The 19,941-nt window shown below is 37.6% G+C and overlaps 1 protein-coding gene across 4 annotated transcripts in view; it reads left to right on the top strand.

Moving 5' to 3' along the window:
* Positions 1 to 19,941, top strand: part of SMC1B (structural maintenance of chromosomes 1B) — a 43,078-nt gene that overhangs the window by 6,516 nt on the left and 16,621 nt on the right. For 3 of the 4 annotated variants that reach the window (XM_085570076.1, XM_085570074.1, XM_085570077.1), the window contains 17 exons: positions 574 to 656; positions 1,160 to 1,367; positions 3,422 to 3,607; positions 5,151 to 5,330; positions 6,318 to 6,464; positions 7,049 to 7,186; positions 7,671 to 7,787; positions 9,614 to 9,720; positions 10,485 to 10,626; positions 11,417 to 11,562; positions 12,656 to 12,809; positions 14,206 to 14,304; positions 15,214 to 15,370; positions 16,136 to 16,290; positions 17,649 to 17,800; positions 18,194 to 18,263; positions 19,609 to 19,719. In XM_085570076.1, the coding sequence (XP_085426202.1) occupies positions 574 to 656; positions 1,160 to 1,367; positions 3,422 to 3,607; positions 5,151 to 5,330; positions 6,318 to 6,464; positions 7,049 to 7,186; positions 7,671 to 7,787; positions 9,614 to 9,720; positions 10,485 to 10,626; positions 11,417 to 11,562; positions 12,656 to 12,809; positions 14,206 to 14,304; positions 15,214 to 15,370; positions 16,136 to 16,290; positions 17,649 to 17,800; positions 18,194 to 18,263; positions 19,609 to 19,719 (2,352 nt within the window). The remainder of the gene's footprint in view (positions 1 to 573; positions 657 to 1,159; positions 1,368 to 3,421; positions 3,608 to 5,150; positions 5,331 to 6,317; positions 6,465 to 7,048; positions 7,187 to 7,670; positions 7,788 to 9,613; positions 9,721 to 10,484; positions 10,627 to 11,416; positions 11,563 to 12,655; positions 12,810 to 14,205; positions 14,305 to 15,213; positions 15,371 to 16,135; positions 16,291 to 17,648; positions 17,801 to 18,193; positions 18,264 to 19,608; positions 19,720 to 19,941) is intronic. The other variant, XM_085570075.1, reaches the window with a different exon arrangement.

The raw sequence follows: 19,941 nt of genomic DNA, 5'->3' as shown, positions 1-19,941 counted from the left end.
TCAGTCTCTGGTTTTGTAAGTGTAGTCTTTGAGGTCTCCCACTTCCATGGTCTATGTGTATGACACTCAGACCCTGCAGAGTTGGATTTTGATCACAGCAGCCTCTTTGCTGAAATGATTTTAAGGTCAGCTGTGTGTAAAAATGTGTTGTAGTTGGAAAAACCTTGGTGTCCACTCTTCTCTTGCACTTCAGAGGCAGCTTTTTTGTGTGAATATAGTTGCAGCCATTTTGATTGTGACATTTTTTATCATTGCAGATCCAGACATGTAAGAATAAAATAAGTGCATTTTTCACTTTGGTTTGGTTACCATGGCTGATGTTTACTTCTGATAGGAGTAAAAAGGGCAGAATACTATGTAGCATTTCTTTTTTGCTGGAAATCTTCCTTTCCCTATGTTTTTGTTCAGGTGTAGCTTGGCACCTACTGTTGCAAAAGAGATGCTGTTACTTCATGACATAGCAATAAAGAAGGAAAGATCTCTCTCAGTACTTGTCTGAATGTAGAGCTTTATATCTTAGAGCTGTCATTTTACTCTAATTTATTTTTAACACATTCTATTTTGACTGCATAGGAAACCATTAAACAGACTGTGGAACAGGTGGAAGAGCATGAAAAACGCATAGAGAAATTGGAAGAATATGCTAAAATATGCATGTATGTGTAAAAAATTAAAAGCTAACTGGACTTCTTGGGTATTAATCATTTTCAAAACGTAGCAGGTTTTTACTTCCCTGTAATTGTTTTCTTTGAAATTTTAATAAGAACTAGAATTCTTACTAATTTCTACTAATTTTACTTAACATTTCAGTCACTTTAGCTGTCAAAATAAAGTAGGAAGTATGATGACTAATCTCTATTTTGTTTGAACTGGTTCTATAATGCTAGTTTCTCACAAGTTATGTTACTGTGGGTATGGGTCTATTACTGAACAAATTCTGAGCAAGAAAACACGAGAATTTTGTAGTTTTGCTGCTCTGAAGAGCGTTAATATTTATGTTGTGTATTAGCACAGCTCCATTCTTGTCTCCTGGGTTTTGTCTTCTGGCTAACATTTACTGCTTGGGAAGTTAGGTGACTGCAAAATGACCTTAATTTATACTGGAACTGTGTATAAATGAAATTGTGAGTTGCTTTTTTATTTTTGCTTCTGTTCAAAGTGGATCACTAACAGAAAAAAAACAGCAGGAGGAAGTGCTGGCTAAGGAAATTGAGAATGCAACAACGCGAATGGCTGAAGTGAACAAAGACTTGAACAAAATAGTTGGTGAACTGCAGAATGCCAAAATTGATTACCATGAAGGAAGGCGTGAGCAGATGAGAGCAGAGATCCTGGAAAGTCTAAGAAGGCTATATCCAGATTCTGTGGTAATGGAATGGCTTCTTTTAAATGCTTTATTTTAGAGTTAGAAGTTCTGCAATAGACTGAGTAAGCAGCTGGAGTAAATTGGACAGTCTGGAATAACGTCTTAAATTTCTTTCTTGCTTGTGCATAGTATTACTGGAAGAATTGTAGCTTACACTGTCATTTTTTTTCCATAGGTTCCAAAAGTAAAGCGATTATGGCTTGCGTCAAATAGTAATTTTGATTATTGTGTGATTTAGTGGTGTTTAATTAATTCATTTTTTCCTTAATTGGTTTTGTTTTCTTCTGTCCTCCTTTTCGATTTTGTTATTTTGAACAAATGAATGGGAAGGTTAGCCATGAGACCATTTATTCCAGAACAAATGCTGCTTCTGGAAGACAATTTTTATATTATCAAATGGTCTGTCTTTGTTTATAAGTTAGGATATGTTACATATTGTCCTTAAATTACACTTCAGTAATGCCGATAAGGGCTTTGTCTATTGATTCTGAATTGCTAGCAGACATTAACTACTTTATTAAGCATCATTTTAGTGTCATCTTTTTAGTGACATTTAAAAGATATACTCCAACACTGAATGCCATTTCAAATAGAGAATTTTTAATAAATATAACCAGTTAAATAGTTGGTTTCTGTGTATGACTCAGTGTAATTGGTCCCTGTTGATATGCATAGTCATTTGAGATATACAGCCTGGCAATCTTTTTTTCTTTTTGGTGTTTTTTAATGTTTACTCAAGTTTCCAGTGTTGCCTTTAGAACCTAAAAAGTAAAAATGTTTTCAGTTGTTCTTTTTGCTTCTTGGTCTTCTGCAAACACCTCCTCAGAACATGGCAAGCATCTGATCCTATTGCTTTCTCCAAAGAGTAAGAAATTGCTTTTCAGCTGCTCTTCAGAATTCTTTTCATCCGAGTTAGCAAGGTGTTGAAAAAAAGAGAAGGCTTGATTGGCTTCTTTTTGCTTACTTGTTGTTTTATATCCCTGTTTGAAAAGAACTGGATCAGATGGTGATGCCTTATTGGCTTAGGGAAGGTTGGTTTTGAGGAATATTCTGTGAATTTCCTGTAGGAACTGCAAATTTAAGAGTACCTGGAGATGGGATGGCTTCTAACAGAAATGATTGTGAAATTCATTATGTAAACTATGCTGTTACAGGAAGTCTTAGTGCTACCTGCTTCAGTCACTCTTGTTCCCACATTAGTTTTCCTGGCACCACCATACGGAGGCATCATAGTTGTTTCTGAAGTGCTCCTTAATGCTCAGGTGTACTAATTACAGATGAGTGAACACAACCTAAATCACAGTTTTAGGAAAAAAGGGTCGAGACACATTTTGTCTTCTGGTTACTGGCAGAACTGAAGGAAATCTTTGTATTGGTCTTCTGGATTTCATTGGCAAAAATGACAGCTTCTAAATGTTCTGTTCCTACATCCATCTAATAGTTTCTGTTCTGTTAAAACATGCTTATAATGGTGGGTGAACACTGCAGGTACTAAAAATATGATAAGAATAAAACCGTAGATCCACAAGAAGAGATGGGTTGCTACATGTCAAGAAGCAGGAAAATTGTTTTTCCATGAATTCATAGGCAATAATGTTCAGAATGTGCATTGGTAGGTTTGGTCATTCAGAAAAAGCTCAACTTGGCCTATAATTACAGAAAAGAAATAAGTCTTTAAGAAGCATGAACAACAAAGAGCTATAATTAATTTTCCCTCTAGAGGTATTCCTTCAACACGTGGCAAAAGAGGCTTGATTATTTAGACTGTGCAGTACAAGAAAAGTAGTTTTTATTCTCTTCATCTCTTCTCATTTTTGGGTTGAAACTGGAATGGTACCTCTTGCTGTCATTTCTCAGGTAACAGGTCTATTTATTTAAGATGTTGTGGTAATTCCAAGCTCTTACTTAGTGTTAGACGTATTTTTACTCCGAAAAGCATGCTTAGCTAACTTTGTAGATAAGTAATACTGAAGAAATAAGAGGAAAATATATCTTGAAAGTAAAAACATTTTTGATATCCTAAATACTAATATTTCTTTGTATTTTAATCTTCAGTTTGGAAGACTGCTTGACCTGTGTCATCCTATTCATAAAAAATACCAGCTTGCTGTTACCAAGGTATTCAGCAAATACATGACTGCTATTGTTGTTGCCACTGAAAAAGTAGCGAGAGATTGCATTCGGTTTCTAAAACAAGAACGAGCTGAACCTGAAACTTTTCTTGCCTTGGATTACCTTGATGTAAGTATGTTTTTCCTTCTCCTGTGATCAGCAAGCAAATACCCTTGCAAGTCTTGATACTGATTCATTTAAGTTTGACTAGAATGAGCTGAAGTGTTAAGGCACAGGGTGTGGGAACTGAATTTTGTGTTGGCCTGCTTTCCCAGCCTGCTGAGGTCCCTCTGGATGACAGCATGACTGTCTGGTATATCAGCCATTCCTCACAGCTGTTTGTGATCAGCAGATGCTGAGGGTACATTCTTCCCTATCATCCAGGTCATTAATGAAGACATAACAGGATTAGTCCCAGTATTGGCATGGCTATCTACTGGTCTCTAATTGGAGTTTGTACTACTAGTGCCCACCCTGGGCTTGTCTGTTCAGGCAGTTTTCATTCACCTCGCTGTTCATCCAGAGCCTCTCCATAATGATCTTAGGAGAGGCAGTGCTAAAAGCCTCTCAGTAGTCTAGGTAGATACTATTGACTGTTCTCCCCTGGTCTGTCAGGCCAGTAATTTTTCTTGTCAGGCTGTTGATCATGCATGACTGACTTGGTGAATCCATGCTGACTACTTCTCCAAGATTTTGTGTTTGTACACCTGGAACTAGTTTCTAGGATAAGTTGTTCTATCACCTTTTCTACAATCAACATGAGGTTGACTGTCCTGTAGTTCCTTAGGTTCTCCTCTTTGTCCCTTTTTGAGCACAGGATGCTCAAACACCTCTTAGATACCTCTTTCAGTTGTTGTGGTCATTCAGAGATACATTGAAAATGGCCTTGTAATGGCATCCTTCAGCTCTGCTGGTTGCATCACACCAGGGCCCACACATTTACGTGCATACAGTTTGCATAAGGTTGCCTGACCTGATCCTCTTCTTGTAAGAATACGTCTTCATTGTTCTGGAATCCCCCTTGGGCTCCTGCCTGGATTCCCAGAGGCTAGTCTTGCAAGTAAAGACTGAAGTGAAAAGAATTCAGTACCTCAATCTATTCTATATGCTTTATCACCTCCTCATCCCCACCCCTCCTGTCCTTCCCAAGGAGCCTGTATCCTTCCCTAGCACTGCTCCAGCTATAGGAACTGACTGTGTCTCCTTGATCCCAAAAATCAAAGAATCACAGACTGGCTTGGTTTAGAATGGATCTTAAAGCTCACCCAGTTCCACCCTTGCCATGGGTGAGGACACCTTCCACTAGACCAGGTTGCTCCTACCCCCTGGCCTTGAAAACTTGAAGGGACGAGGCAGCCACAGCTTCTCTGAGCAAGGTGGTAGCTCTGCAACCACACACACATATTGAACTCTCATGTTTGGTCTCCATGCATTGGTGTCCTTTGATTTGTTGCACAGGTTATACAATTGGATCTTAATGCCATCATAAATAGTAATGCAATAGGTCACACGGATTGAAGGACAGTGGTGTACAGAGAACATAAACCTCAGGTCTGCTTCTGGTTTTGCAGTGATTGAGCTCCCTGTTGCATTGATCTGTGTCCCCAGCTCAGATTTGGACATGCTTTGCTGTAGCAATATGATTTCTAAACATTGCTTGGTTGCTTTACAGGTTAAACCAATTAATGAGAAGCTGAGGGAGATAAAAGACGCTAAAATGATGGTGGATGTTGTACAAACACAATTCGCTCCACTGAAAAAAGTGATTCATTTTGTGAGTGGGAATGCCTTGATCTGTGAAACAGTTAAGGAAGCAAAACACGTTGCATTTGATGGACCAGTAAGGCTGAAAGTAAGAAGCCAAAGTTTATTGCATGCGTTTTTCATTGCAGTTATGTGTTTGATGCCATTAAATAATTCTTCAGTAAACATGCTGGAGTATTGCAAATAAACAGAGTTGGTACTCTGCTGTCTCATTCCATAGAAACAAATCACTAGATACTTCACTTGGCTGTTTTTTCCCCTCATAGTAAGGTGAAGGGGTTTCCTGGGAAAAGGAAGAGGCAAATGAAAATATAGTTAGCGTCCAAATACAGGTCTTGGTATGGTCCTTGTAATGAGGAGTAAGAGGGATGAATAATCATGCTTCTGAAACTCTCTGATTTAAAAACAGACTTTATCTTGCAAGATTTTCTTTGAAGAAATGCTTTCAAAATTCTTTAACATATCTGCCAGAATATCTTGGTTGTAGATATGGATTATGTTAAGGACTGCAAGCTTCTGTGTCACTTCCTGCTGGTCTTTCTTATTCCTGTCTCTATTGCTGCTGACAGTATTTTATTCACTTAATAAACCTTCTAAAATTTTGATGAAGAGAGCTTTAAGTTTAAGGTGAGTGCTAAGTCATTTTTACTTAAAATAAAGTTACACAAGCACCAATGTTCTTTACAAACATTTACACTTTCACTTCACAAACAAGCTGTTTGCCTTTACTTTGTTAACCATGTTGCTTGGTCTGTTCTACTAAGTTTAAAAGGTGTCTGTTCTACACCTTTTAAGTGCAAGTGTATACACAAGGGGCTATATGCAAGGGAATGCTACAATTTCATTTTATTTTCTGATCAGCTGTAATAGTACCAAAATGGGATTACTCCTAGGAAGGAACAGCTTTTCTCTTTGCTTCAAATGCCTCATGTTAGGAGATTTGGAAAAGAAAAATTTGAGTCCAACTCAAATGTGGTTGTTACTTGTTTAACTACCATATCTTGGGCACTAGTGCATGGGATATTTTGGCTGGGCTTTTTTCATATTTATTTGTACATAACTTATTTTCTTCCAGACAGTGTCTCTTGATGGAACATTATTTTTGAAATCGGGAGTGATTTCCGGAGGATCAAGTGATTTAAGATTTAAAGCTAGATGTTGGGATGAGAAAGAAATTAGTAAAATGAAAGAAGGAAGAGATAGGTTGATTAATGAGTTAAAGGTAGGTCTCTTAAAAGCACTTAACTGCAGAAGTCACTCTGTGTCTACCTTAATTCAGCTCTGGGAGGGTGATTTTCTAAAAGTGTAATTTGCAAAACTTCTAGAAGCTGCAGATGGGGCATAATAGCTGTTCATCCTCTTCTAGTTAAGAATGAACTCTGCTTCTCAGTTGTTAGCTGTGGTTTTCAGCTCACAGGCAGAAACACAGGTCGACACTGTTGGTCCAAACTCCCTTCAGGAAACGTGAAGAGTACCTGAAGACTTGTAATGAAAATTACAATATGGTTGTGCAAACATGGTAATGTTGGCATGAACCAAAACCTGTCAGTGTAAAATGATTTGTCATACCTTTAGTGTTGGCTTTTTTTAAGAGGGATGGAGTTGTAATATAATGTGCAAGTGGTTACTTTCTTGGGAGAAATAAATCCATTATGCTGTTAATATTGAATATGACTTGTGCTATCAGCCTGTACCTTGAATGAGGCCTATATCGGTGAGACTAGCTTTAACATCTAAAAAACCAAATAATTTTCAAATAGTTGATCTTTTATTTAAAAAGCTTTTTCTCCAAAAATGTTTTTCCAGGACTTAATGAGGGTCAGACGGAAGGAGGCTGACTTGAAGCAATTGCGTGCTCAGTGCCAAGGAACTCAGACACGACTTAAATATTCACAGAGTGAATTAGACATTATTAAAAAGAAACATCTTGCTAATCTCTTCATGGTATAATATTAAGTCCTTATAATTTTCATGTTTAATAATTGTATTGTTTTAAACTGCAATTACTGATGAAGTAATGCTACTTCATTACATAGTTTTTTTAATTCAGTTAAAATTTTACATACAGCAGTTACAACTGAGGAATTGATCAAATATAAAAAAATAAACTTTGCAAAGTAATTCACGTGAGGCTTTTTCTATTGTGGTTTTAAAACTTGGGTTTCTGGTAAGCTTGGTTCATCATCTAGTGACCTTCAGAATTCTGTAAGTCAGAGTGCAGTTTATGTGGTACTTAGTTTTCTTTTCCACTTGTTAAAACTATAGTTGTTCCATGCAAAATGGCAGTAATAGTGGTTGTCATTTGAGAAGAAAATATTTAATGTTTTTAATTAGAAAAAAAGTTAACCTGGAACAGAGCTGTCCCTTAATTTCTAGAAAGCTGATCATCCTATGGAGAAAAATTACCATGTTTTTCCTTTCTATCTAGGAAAAATCAAAACTGCAAAGTGAACTGTTAAATATTGAGGCTCAGCATGATATGCTGAATGAAGGAGTAGTACAAAGAAAACTAAAAATAGAAGAGTTTCAGGAAAAAATTAACAAGGTAATGCCTTCTCTCAGAGCTTTGAGAGCTCATGCTATTAGGCTACAGAAGCTTAAGTTTTACTGATGTTTAGGACTGGACAACTTTTAACTTTGTAAGCTACTTTGTCAACAAGGCTTGTACATTATTCCAGTAATCTCTCCACATCCTCCACCTTTCTTACCAGGGTAGCAGTGAACAGACAATGTTGACATATATGAGTCATGGCTTTGCAAATCAGTTTCCTTAGAGTTAAAGTTCTATGACTGTCAAGTGCTAAACACAAATCCAACCAACCAAATCCATCTGTGTCTCAAGTAGATGAAGCTTTGCCTAATACATACAGCTTTCTGGAGCTGAAAGCAGTACTCAGCACTGCAAGAGGGCTTTGTTCTGAACTCTGCAGGTGACATGTCTGGGGGATGGCCTGTCTGCTAAGTAGATGAAAAATAGCATAGTCTGAAGGTTCCTTTCTTTTGGGAAGTAGCCAGTATGTGTTCTTGATTTTTCTCTGTGCTCTGATTACCCAGGAGAGTGGCTGAGGTGTGTGTGATGGTTGTCAGCAGATTCCTGTATCACTGTTTTGGGGGGTTGGTTTGTTTCTGTAGAGGTTTTCTTTTTGTGATTTTGTTGTTTGTTTTTTCTTTGCTGGGTGGGAAGAGGATTCTTTCAGGGTTTTTTTTTGTATGTTTTTGTGGCTTGTTTTGGTGTTTTTTAAATATGGTTGTATAACTATATTTGAATCCAGTTCATGGAAGATGAAGCTAGCGTGTGATCTAAATTGAGTGTTCTGTGCTCACCCTCTCTTTTGAAGTGTAGGTGATGGAGAATATGGAGCTCTTGTTCTGTCCCTGCCTGACCAAGTTCATTATCCATTACAGTACTAAACGGCTTTTGTCTTTAGAATCTGCTCCTGTCTGCTGCTTATCAGCAACAGGAAAAGTTCTCTGTGATATGTGATCCACCACTTAGGTTTCTCAGCTGTTTTTTGTTTAGACACTTTGGCCATCTCATCCCTCCGTTTCCCTGTAATTTACTAATCTTCCAGTGGTCCCCAGAACAGTTCATACAGACAGTGGAGAGATTGCAGAGCAGGGTTGTCATGAAGAGACTGAAGGCATTCAGTGAAGGGAGTGTTAGTAAAACCTAATGTGATGCCAAGAGGGGTTTCCTGCTGTGTTCTGCTAGACTAGGCAGTAATTGACCTCTTGGGGAAATAGGCACCTCATCTCTACCTGTGTTTTGAAGCTGCCTTTGTTCCTACTCTTGTCAAATAAATGTGGTATAAGCTGTGGAAAAATGGTACTGCAATTTTATCTGGAAAATGTACAGCCCAGAACTTAGATGCCGGTGTACATGTATATTGTTGGAGAAGGAGACATTCCTCACCACTGTCTGCAGTAACTTCGGCTGTATCATACATCTGTAATTTAGTTCCTGGCTTCTGACCCATTCCCATCAGTCAGTCTGGGATTAATCCATGACTGGAATTTTACATGTAAGAACAAGCCAAAATTGCTGCCTGTTCTCTGTCTGGCTTGGGGTGCAGGAATGAGGGAGTGCAGATGCCTGTCATCTGCAAACGCTGAGGAAGTCATTGATGGTTAACCATGTAAGAATTCCAGATACAAGAACTTTCCTTTTGCTTGTTCTGGAAAAACAAAAACGTAGAGGCTATCATTTGAAATCAATCATCAGTTTCCAAGGAGTAGTGTAACTTGGACAGTATAACTTGATTTGATGTATTATTTGTAATCTAGTCTGTAGCATGAAGTGATTGAATATTTTACTTCTGTGAGTTGCAAAATAGTATAATCATTTTTTGTTCCATTTTTCTGTTTTCAAAGGTTGAAGATGATGTTTTCCAGGAATTCTGTGAAGAAATTGGTATAGAAAATATTCGTGTGTATGAACAAGAGCATGTGAGACAACAAGAGGAAATTGATAAGAAAAGGTGGTCCATGTCACTAAAATGTAAAACAGTGGTTGGTATTAGATTGGGCACACTGGTACTGGAGAAACTTCCTCACAGGAAATAACACAAAGTCACAGGAGAATATAGAAGGTTCTCCTTGCCACTGTTAGTTAGGCCACTGCTGTAGATTAGTTAGACAAGGATTAGTTAGATCACTGCTATGATTTGGGTTTATTAGACAGAGTCAGTGACAGCTTGCAACAAACTTGAAACATATCATTTACTATTTTGGTAGCACTATGGTAAAAAAATTTAAAAATCGTTTTCTAATACTGCATTGAAAAATGGCACTGTCCCAGATTGAGAATAGTATGAAGAGTCACTCACGTGTGAAAGAATCTTCAAGAAAACTGCAGGTGTCTGGTATAGGAGCATACTCTTGTGAGGAAGACACATTCTTGAGTTTTTCACAGGCAACCTCAGCCTAGTGTTTCTCTCACAGACACGTGTCATTGCACCACAGATTTCTGTCTTAGAAGGAGAATGTTAAAATGAACTGATGGCTGAAGTTCAAGTGTCACTTTCCATAATGATATATGGCTGTATTCTATATTGTATTTGTTTAGCGAGTATCACTATGTTTGTGATTTCCCTTATATTCACAGGATGTGGTGTAGTAGAATCAATGTAATGCAGATTTTTGTGTTCACATAGAAGATACAGTAATAGTATCTAAATAGAGTCCAATCACAGTTAATAGTCTGCTTTGTAAGAAATGGTTTTAAATCCTCTACCTTGACTAGACTGGAGTTTGAAAATCAGAGGACACGACTCAACATTCAGCTGGAGTATAAGCATGATCATCTACAAAAAATAACAAACTCAGTCAGCAAGTTCAGGGAGACAGTGCATAAAGATGAAGCTGAGATAATCAACCTACAGAAGGTAATAATAAAAACAATTCCTCTGTCTCTGTAATTCAGTACATTCTTTCCTTTCAGTTCCAGTTTTGAGTAAATGTAGTTGATGCTGTGGATTAATTTTTCAAGGGGTTAATTCAGGGTTGACGTAAGTGCTTAGAAAAATGCAGATGCATTTTATTGTTATGCATTATATTGCATTTTAATTTTGGAATAAACTGCCATATTTGGGTGCTTATTTATTATTCAAAATAAGCTTACTAAAAATTGGATTACTGTCTGTACAGTATTATTTTATACTTCGTTCAGTTAATGTGTTCTGTTGCTATGAAAAGGCAGCATACAACTATAGAAGAATAGCAGCATGTGGCTCAGATTCAGCAAAGATTTTACAAGTAAGAGCAAGCAATTCTGGTGCTTTACATCTTTAAGCTACTTTACACCCACTAATACATTTGAAATAATGCTGTGTGACCAATTCAGATTTTCAGTTGAAGTAATACAGATGGGTTCCTCCTTCACCGTGTTCTTTACCCTGTTCTGTGCTGATGGTGCTTGTTAAAGAAACAAGCTTGCGTGTGTTCACAGAAAAGGGAAGGAGAAGATACAAGCTTTGAATGAAAAACAAAAAGTGAAATGTATGAAACTGTCATAAATTGGGGGAAGCCCCCCCCCCTCCCCAGTGCCTTTCAGATCACCACTCTAACACATTTGAATGTAACAGGGTTGAGTCTTTAACTCCTTTTTTCTGTATAGTAGGGATTCCAGATCTAGATTCTTGGTGGGAAGCTAAAAATCTAAATATTTCTATGCAGGATGAGAAAAAGCTTCTGAAAAAAGTTAATGAACTTCTGGAGGAGCAGCAACACCTTAAGGATAGACTAAGTGCTCATAAATCTGAGCTTACAAAAGGCCAAAATGAAGTTGAAGAGTCCAGAAAGATGATGTTAACTCTTAATAGGTAACTCCTACTCCTGGGAAGATGATTAAAGGGATAATATTTAGAAGGGATTTACTGATCACATGTTTGGATTTATCTTGTTTTGTTTTCTTGTGAAATATTTATTAGAGGCATAGTGATTTTTGTCTACAATGTGCCTTTGTTTAACAGTATTTCTAATTCAGTATGTGAAGGAGAGTATTTCGAGAGGGCATTCCCATGAACCATACAGAATTATTTTACTATCTACCTAGTCTTAGGTAGATAACGATCTCCTGTAGTGATCTCTGACCACAGATCTCTCATCTCTTGTGGTGAATATGTAGTAGCTTAGAGCTTGGTTGGTGGCACGTGACATTCCCTCGCAGTTTAGTTTGAGTTGTACAGTGATCTCATTAATGGGAACATTTTTATTTTCCAATTTCATTGTTATTTTTCCAGACTTTTCATGTGTTGGATAACTTAAGCTAATATGAACTTTAGGCCATTTTTTTTCTCCTATTGTTATATTAAATAAACTCCTTTGTGGACAGCTTATACTTCATTTCTGTTGTGCTTGCTTGTTTTTCATGTCCCTTAATCAAGAGTCATCAGTATGTTTAAAAACCCCATCACACTGGCACAGTATCGCTCTGTAAACTTGGGGAATTTTCTATAAACTCATGACTGTATGCCTAATAATTTGTTATCTATAATTTTAAAGTGTTTCTGCTGATGGTAACTTGATGCTACCAGAGGAATTGGTTGTAAAGAATCAAGCTGTTTCAGGGAGAGAAATGATAAAATATACTTGGTTACATGCTAAAGGATCAGATCTCCATACATGTTCACTAGAACAGAGGTAGTCTGTAATTAGGAAAGATGGGTATTTGAATTTGCTTTTAAGTGAACTTGGCAATGTACTGAGACTGAGGCTCCCTCTGGAGTAATTCAGGAGAATGGAGGGGGATGGCAAAAGTACGATTTTTCTATGTTTGATGGGGGTTATTGAAGAGGAAACAGCCCTCTTGGTGCTTGGAATCTGTTTTCTATGCTGTATTTATCGTGTTGTTTTTCAGTGCATGGTAGCAGTGATGTTTTCACTTGAGTTGTTTTGTGCCTTTTGTGCATGTAGAGAAGCCACAAAGTTGCAGAGGGAAGCTACAGCTCTGGAAACTTCACTGGAAGAGATGAGATTAAGGGGACATAATCTGCTGCTTGAATGCAAGGTGCAGGACTTGAATATCAAGTTACTGGCTGGATCACTGGATGACATCAGTGAAGTAGAGGTACTTAAAGTGTTTACAGACGATAGATATCATGGAAGAGCACTTACTCATTAATTTAATTTTTGTTTCCTTACAGGACTGTTTCTCTTACATAGTGATGCTCAAACCAGTGCACTCTATTCATGTGATCAAGTCTCTTTCATTCAAAAGTATTTTTTTTTTTTTTAGATAGACTATTTGCAAGTATTCTTGCCTGTGCTTGAAACATGCTCTCATGAAATATATAAAATCTTGCTGTACAAGAAAATTGGTATGAAGATAAAGAGGATACATGGGTCAGTTCAGAAGTGTAAATAAATATGGCATGTGCAAGGGTTGAGATCATATTTGGCCTATCATCCATAATATAAATGCTGTATATTAAATCATCCTTTTGTGTTCAGTAGATGCAGATATTCTCAGAAATCAGTGATAGACTAAAATAGAAACGTTACTTCTATCCAATGACTGCCCCTTATTACTTGTCTCCATCATCCCTCGTTTTTCCAGCATACCTTTTGTGAGGAGAAATAAACTTGCTGTACTGTTACAAAAGAAATGAGCTGGGTTCTTCAAAATGGGTTTTGAAGAACTTGTAAAACAAGTGTGAATTTCGAAGGAGTCTTGTTGAACCCATTCCTTAGAAAAGTATTTTTGCTGGAGGATAGGTGTGAACAGGGCAGCGGACAAAATGCTGGCAATGAGGTGGGGTGGGCAGTGTGTGAAGGGAAGGAACAAGAACTGCCAATGATCTGAGGATGTAGGAACTCTGCTCTTGCTCTTTCTGAATGAGGAAGAGAGGAAACCAAGGAGCAGAAGGCATAACAATGTGAATTCTTAATTAGCCTCGCAGAGAAGACCAGCAAGATATGGTTCAGAGAAAAAAATCTTGGTGGGAAAGGGGTCTAATAATGAGAGATAGCACATGTTTCATTTGAGGGAAAATGGCTGTTTGAAATTCAGGCGACAGGGAGTATACGAGTCTCTGCTTGTGCCATACAGAACTGAAGCTCCTCGATTCTTTTGAGTTTGAGTGGAAGAAATGCCTCAGCTTACACACTTCAGCCTTCCCTTGGAAGGGATTGAGGTATTAGCGAGCATACATCTTCCCAATCAGGAGATTACAGTATGTACAGTGTTGTAAATATGTAATGAACCGGTTGCTGCTGCTTTTAACATAGCTTCAAGCTGAGTTTAGCAGATGCTTTCATCTTTATTTACAGGTGGGTGTGTTAATTAGGCTTATGAGATCTTAACTGTTCATTCTGTTTGGGCCAGGGGAAGAGCCATGGAGTACGTATACCTCGTACCATGTTACCACTGTCTCTTACTTTTAAAACCTTTTAATGAACTAGTTTTAGAGTTTCAAAGTTACCTGTTGTATTTCTGAGCTGGGAACTGGTACTTCATCTTACAGCCAGGAACTGAAATAGAAGGCACCCAGACTCTATCAAGCATCTATGAAAGGGAAGAGAGAATTCAAATAGACTACAGCACCCTAGACATTGACCTAAAGGTAATTTTTTCTGTCTGAAACTATTAGAGATGGAGTGTCTGATTTTTATTTTTGTGAAAGGTATTTTATTTGTTGCTTATTTTGTTCTTCACCCTTCAAACTACCAATTGTCTTTAAGTGACACTTGGTAAAATTACTGCTAAGCTGAAGGGCATTTGTGTGTATGCTCTGGTTTTGTACTCATGATGTAGCATTGATGTGTGGGATTTCTAGATAGGTCAGTTTTCCATATAACTGGTTTTAACTTACAGCTTATCTGAACCATAAAAATGGAATTGAGAGACTTAATAGAATCTTGTTTTTTGTTTTGTTTTTTTTTTAATTTTCCTTCTTTACCTTCTGCCTTCAAGTTGCAACTTTGTATGTTAATGCTCAAAACTCCAGAACCCAAGAGTAGCTGAGGGAGATTGTTTGCCTGCTGTTTGCAGAGACCAAGGCTTCTGATCTGTCCCTGTCTTAACAGCCCATTAGGTTGCATTTTCTCAGCAGGTTTTGTAATTTTTTTTTCCTTTTTAATCTTGAGGAAAATAGTTAAATGTCAGAGGCTACGCACAGAACAAAGGAGGAAGCTGTCATCAGTAGAACTTGCCTCAAAGAATTCACAGAATCTGTTCTTTAAAAATCAAGGAGTGAAGCACTAATCCTGCTCCTGTATTGTGTTTTAAAAAGAGAATCAAGGGGAAATAATTGACTTTCTGTGTATAAAAATCTTGGGGAAGAAGAGTGAGTGAGGCCCTGGTAGACTCATTGCAAGAAATAAGACTTGGGTGGCATTTTCAGTTGTGTTTGAAGTTAAAGCTATTAATGAGTGGGGTAATTGTTTCAGGAACCATGAATGGTTGCTGTATGTATTGAAATGTCTTGGCCTAACAGCAAATTCAGTTGCTCTGTTGTTTTTTTTTTCTTTAGGAACTAGAATCTGATAAAGATATAGAGGATCATGTGAAGCAAATGCAGCAGGAAATCAAATCTAAAGAGGTCACATTAATGAAGACAGCTGCTCCAAACCTGAGAGCAGAAGAGAAGTTACTGATGGCTCGGGACAAGTTCCAAGAATCAATAGATGGTAATACTGAGTCTTTCATGTCAGTTGCTTCTATGATTCCCCCCTAACTGAAATTCCTCTTCTTGGGGTTGGTCCTGCTGGCTTTTCTTGTTTCAGATATTAAGGTATTTTTTTGTGCTCAGCTGTTTATCCTCAGATATCTTTTTGATTATATATAAACAATTCATTAACATACACTTGAGTGTGGAGTAGTTTGTTGAAATACAGTTTGAATGATTGGGAAGATATTTGTTCCCACACTTTATGACATCATAAAGTGGTTTTTACTTGCTTTCTGAGAAGTACTGACTTTAATGTTGAAATTGCTTAAATTTTTGGTACATAAATGTAAGAAAAGGACAACAGAATGAACTGTGTATGTTGTCCAAAACTCACACATGGGCATTTCTGCAAAATTATTAGTATCTGCAGAGAGTTTTGAGGACATTAACAGTGTAAGAAACTTAAGGGATTCTGGAGTTGTCCCAGGTCAGTGCTGGTGCTGCTTAGGCCTGCCTGGTTCCCAGAAGGAATTAGGAGAAGAATATTGTTCCTTGCTCCAGAGAAATGTGACACAGAGCAGATTGAATACATCACAACGTTGCTGGTTTGTGGGTCTTGCATTTGAAATCTGGAAGGAAACTCACACAGTATTGGTGTGTTCCTTTTTCTGTAATAAGTATTTTCTTTGATGCTGTTCATAGTAGCCAGTATATATTTGTTCTGTGTATTTGCTCAAAGACTTTGTAAGGACTAATTCCTGTGATTTTATTTTTTTTTTCATAGCTTTTGAGACCAGCAGAAAGGAGGCCAGAATACGCAAGCAGGAATTTGAAGAGGTGAAAAAAAGGAGATATGACCTGTTCAGCCAGTGCTTTGAGCATGCCTCCATAGCCATTGACAGGATCTACAAGCAGCTTTGCAGGAACAGTAGTGCTCAGGTGTGTTGTGTGTAGGGGCAGTGCCTTAAAGGCCATACTGGATGCTTTGGTACCTAGAATAAAGTGGCACTTGTGGTTTCCAATGACACACTCAGACCTCAAGAAGAAAATCACAGAAATAAAGACTACAGAAGTTTAGGGTCGGGAAGGAATAGGCAGTAAGCCTAAGTGTGCTTGACGTTAGACAGAGAGGGGTAATCTGTGAGCAAAATTGGGGGCTATTCAGCTTGGATTAGTTTAACTCTGCTTTTAGCAGACTTGTAAATTATCAGAACACAAGTGTGAAATGTAATTGAGTGCTTCAGTTAAAAATAACATTGGTTTACACATCAAGTTACACTAATAATAATAATTAGTACAGACAACTGAAAATCATAAATCGGTGCTAGTGTTTTATACAAGGTCTTGAAGCACCTCACTTAAATATTTAGGAAACATAAACAGAAATAATATGTTTGCATCTTTTAAGAAACATGTAGAAAAATTGTCTCACAATTATCATTGTTACTGTTCCTGTGTTAATACCAAAAGTCAAGAGGGAACTCCCAAATGCTTTGGTTATGTCAAATTCCATAGACTTCCATAAAAGTTTAAAGGATTGAACTCTTGTCTGTCTTAAGATTTTGTGTTTTTCTTCAGCATGTTGTGTGCTGGTTTGGTTTTCTTCTATGATGTCTGTGATCTGAGAGGAGACATCTGAAATGAGAGTTAAGTAAGGAGGTTTCTCTTAGCTGTCTCCACTTGTGCAGAGGGGAGGAGTCTGTATTATCTTGTCTCTTCTATTGATGAGAAAAATAAACCATCTAGCAAGGATCTTACCCATCATACCTTTAGTGGTTAGGAAAAATGGTGGTTCTTTTAAAATGATTATTTTAAATTTTTTCTCTGGGAACCAAGATACAAAGTACAGAAAAAGACTTAAGTACAAAGCAGTCTTTGTCCAGCTCAAAGGTACGTTCACCAAAAAAAGGCACTTTTGCAAATATATTGTCTTCTTGGCCAAAAAAGAAGTCTGCTTTTGAAGTCTAACATTTTAATAATTTTTTAAAAATCAAAGGAGTTATATAGAAAGTGTTAAAATCAAGTTTGTTCAGTAGCTGAAAGTGTGGAAATAACAAATATGTGCCCCCTTTCCATACTGGTTTTGCTACTGAGCCTCTTGGTTCCCAGTTTGTTAACAAAACCATATTCTCTGAGAACTGGATACTGCTGTTCTCAGAATGGATGAACATGTTCCCTAAAAGGGAAGCAAACTCACTGGTTTCCTCACCAGCTCGGGCAGTATTTAAACCTAACAAATACCCATCTAAATAATTAGGTAAATCTCAGTATTAACAATTAAATGTGTTTGTTTCTAGGCCTTCCTTAGCCCAGAGAATCCTGAGGAGCCCTATCTGGAGGGCATTGGCTTTCACTGCGTGGCTCCGGGCAAGCGCTTTATGCCGATGGACAGCTTGTCAGGAGGGGAAAAAACAGTGGCAGCCCTGGCCCTTGTGTTTGCTGTACACAGGTAAAAGAACTGCTCTGGGACTATCCAGGGGGGAAAAAAATGTGTTAAGGTACTCTCCAAGTATCTGGCCAAGTAGGTGATAGAAAGACAGTATTATGCTTGTACACATGTTAAAAATTCTGCTAATGGAGTGTTCAAGCATGCTGAAGTCCTTATTCTTTATCTGCCATGACTTTATATATTCAGTGTAGAATTTCATGTTAATTAAAAATATTAACAGTTAATTTGTCTATTATTTAATATTTAATATTAAATGATATCTAATTAATTACAATAAATAATATTGTAAAATACCATCAACTTTATTAGTTGATAGTAATTAGAGAGTAAGTAATTAGAATGTTGATTAACATTTTGGTATCTCACTGCAAAATACTATCTTGTTTTCTACAGCTTTCGTCCAGCCCCTTTTTTTATTTTGGATGAGATAGATGCTGCACTGGATAACACAAACATTGATAAAGTAAGTTGCTCTTTTACCAACAATATCTGGTACCTTTTGTAAAAGTGTGGCTACTTCCATTGCAGGGTGTTGGGATGCAAAGATTGTTTAGCCTGACTGAATCTGTTTTAAATTAGATTGGATTTAGGTCTGAAGTAATGAGTCTATGAGATACAGGAAAAAATTAAATTCCTTCATCCAAGTGTGTTTGATTGGTCTCTAAATTGTAAAGGTGTGAGGACGTGGTGAGGAGTGTGAAGGTGTTGCAGGTGTGTTGCGTAACCCCATGTGGCACAGTGTGACCTGGAGGGCACCTGGGAGTTGTGCTGCTTGGAATTGGTAAGGCCTTGGAGTTCCCTTGGCTCCAATAAGTATCCTAGGAGTGTGTCTGCATGTGGAAACCAAGTCATTCTGCCACTGGAGTGTTTAATGTAACTGGCTTAGTAATTGTTTTAGCATTGGCACCAATTAAGCTGTTGCTCCAGTAATTTTAGTCACATGACTTTTCTTGATTAAAGCACCTTCCTGCCCTCCTAATTTCTCTTTCCCTTTTTGCCAGTAACTGTTCAATGTAACAAGAACTGAGGCTGGAGCATAAACAGCAGAGATTGCAGCTGTGGATGGCAGCCCCTGGGAGGAGGGGAAGGCTCAGAATAGGGGGATTTTTGGTAGGGAGGAATCCTAAAGCTACCACATATGCCTAGATTTTCTTCTGTGGAAGCATTCTTTTTCAGAACAGTATTTCTACTAGCATTACTGCTAATGTCAGTCTTGGTAGAGCCTAACAAATAAAAGCAGTTGTTTAAACACCAAATATTTTGCTTTTTCCCCTGACAGAAGTGTGCAGGCAGAGGGCTCATTAAAACAGTCCTGGTTTTCCTTTATGCAGCATTTAATTAATATTGGGGGAAATTGCAATCTCACTAGGAAATAAGTAACATTTTGTACCTTTAAGTTGCATTATCATTGAGAAACTTACTGCTGTCTGCATAGAACTAAATTAAGATTATTATACAGCCAATATCAAACCTTTCACACTTTTTTTAAAAGTTATTTAGGGATTTCCACCTTCCTTTTGCATTATATAAAGTAAAATTCTTAATCATTGGCATTGGTGTTTTTTTATAGCTTCATTCACTGGAATGAACCATTATTTTCTTAAATGTTTTCAAGAAGCAGCCATACCTGAGGGATTGTCTTAAAACCATGCAAAATATCTGGCTTTTAAAACTGGTTTGTTTCTCATTTTAGCAATCATGATGGAATTCTGCAGCTAGCACAGTTCAGTTCTTCCTTAACCATTCCCTAATCACAGCATTGTTTCAGGTTGGCAGAACTAACTGGAATACTTGGTTTCTTTCCAAAGGTCTCAAGTTTCATTAGAGAACAGGCACATGAACAGGTCCAAATGATAGTTATTTCCCTGAAGGAAGAGTTTTATTGCAAGGCAGATGCATTGATTGGAGTGTGTCCTGAGGTAACAATTAATTGTGGGTAAATAATGGGGTTGTTGAAGTTCTGGGTCACAGCTGAAGTGTTGCTCCAGTGAACCAGGCACACAGTTGATGGCTGGGTGTGTCCTGCTGTGCAGGTACCAGCTTTGGGGGACATCCTCTGGGGAACTCGAGCTCATGAGTTCATCTTGTAGTTATGAAATGCTTATGTCAAGTACCAGAAGTGTGTTACATGTTCTGCTCCT

Source organism: Lonchura striata, chromosome 1A (genome assembly GCF_050655825.1).
Source record: "Lonchura striata isolate lonStrDom1 chromosome 1A, ASM5065582v1, whole genome shotgun sequence".
Lineage (NCBI taxonomy): Eukaryota > Metazoa > Chordata > Aves > Passeriformes > Estrildidae > Lonchura > Lonchura striata.
This window is presented reverse-complemented; position numbering and strand designations above follow the sequence as displayed.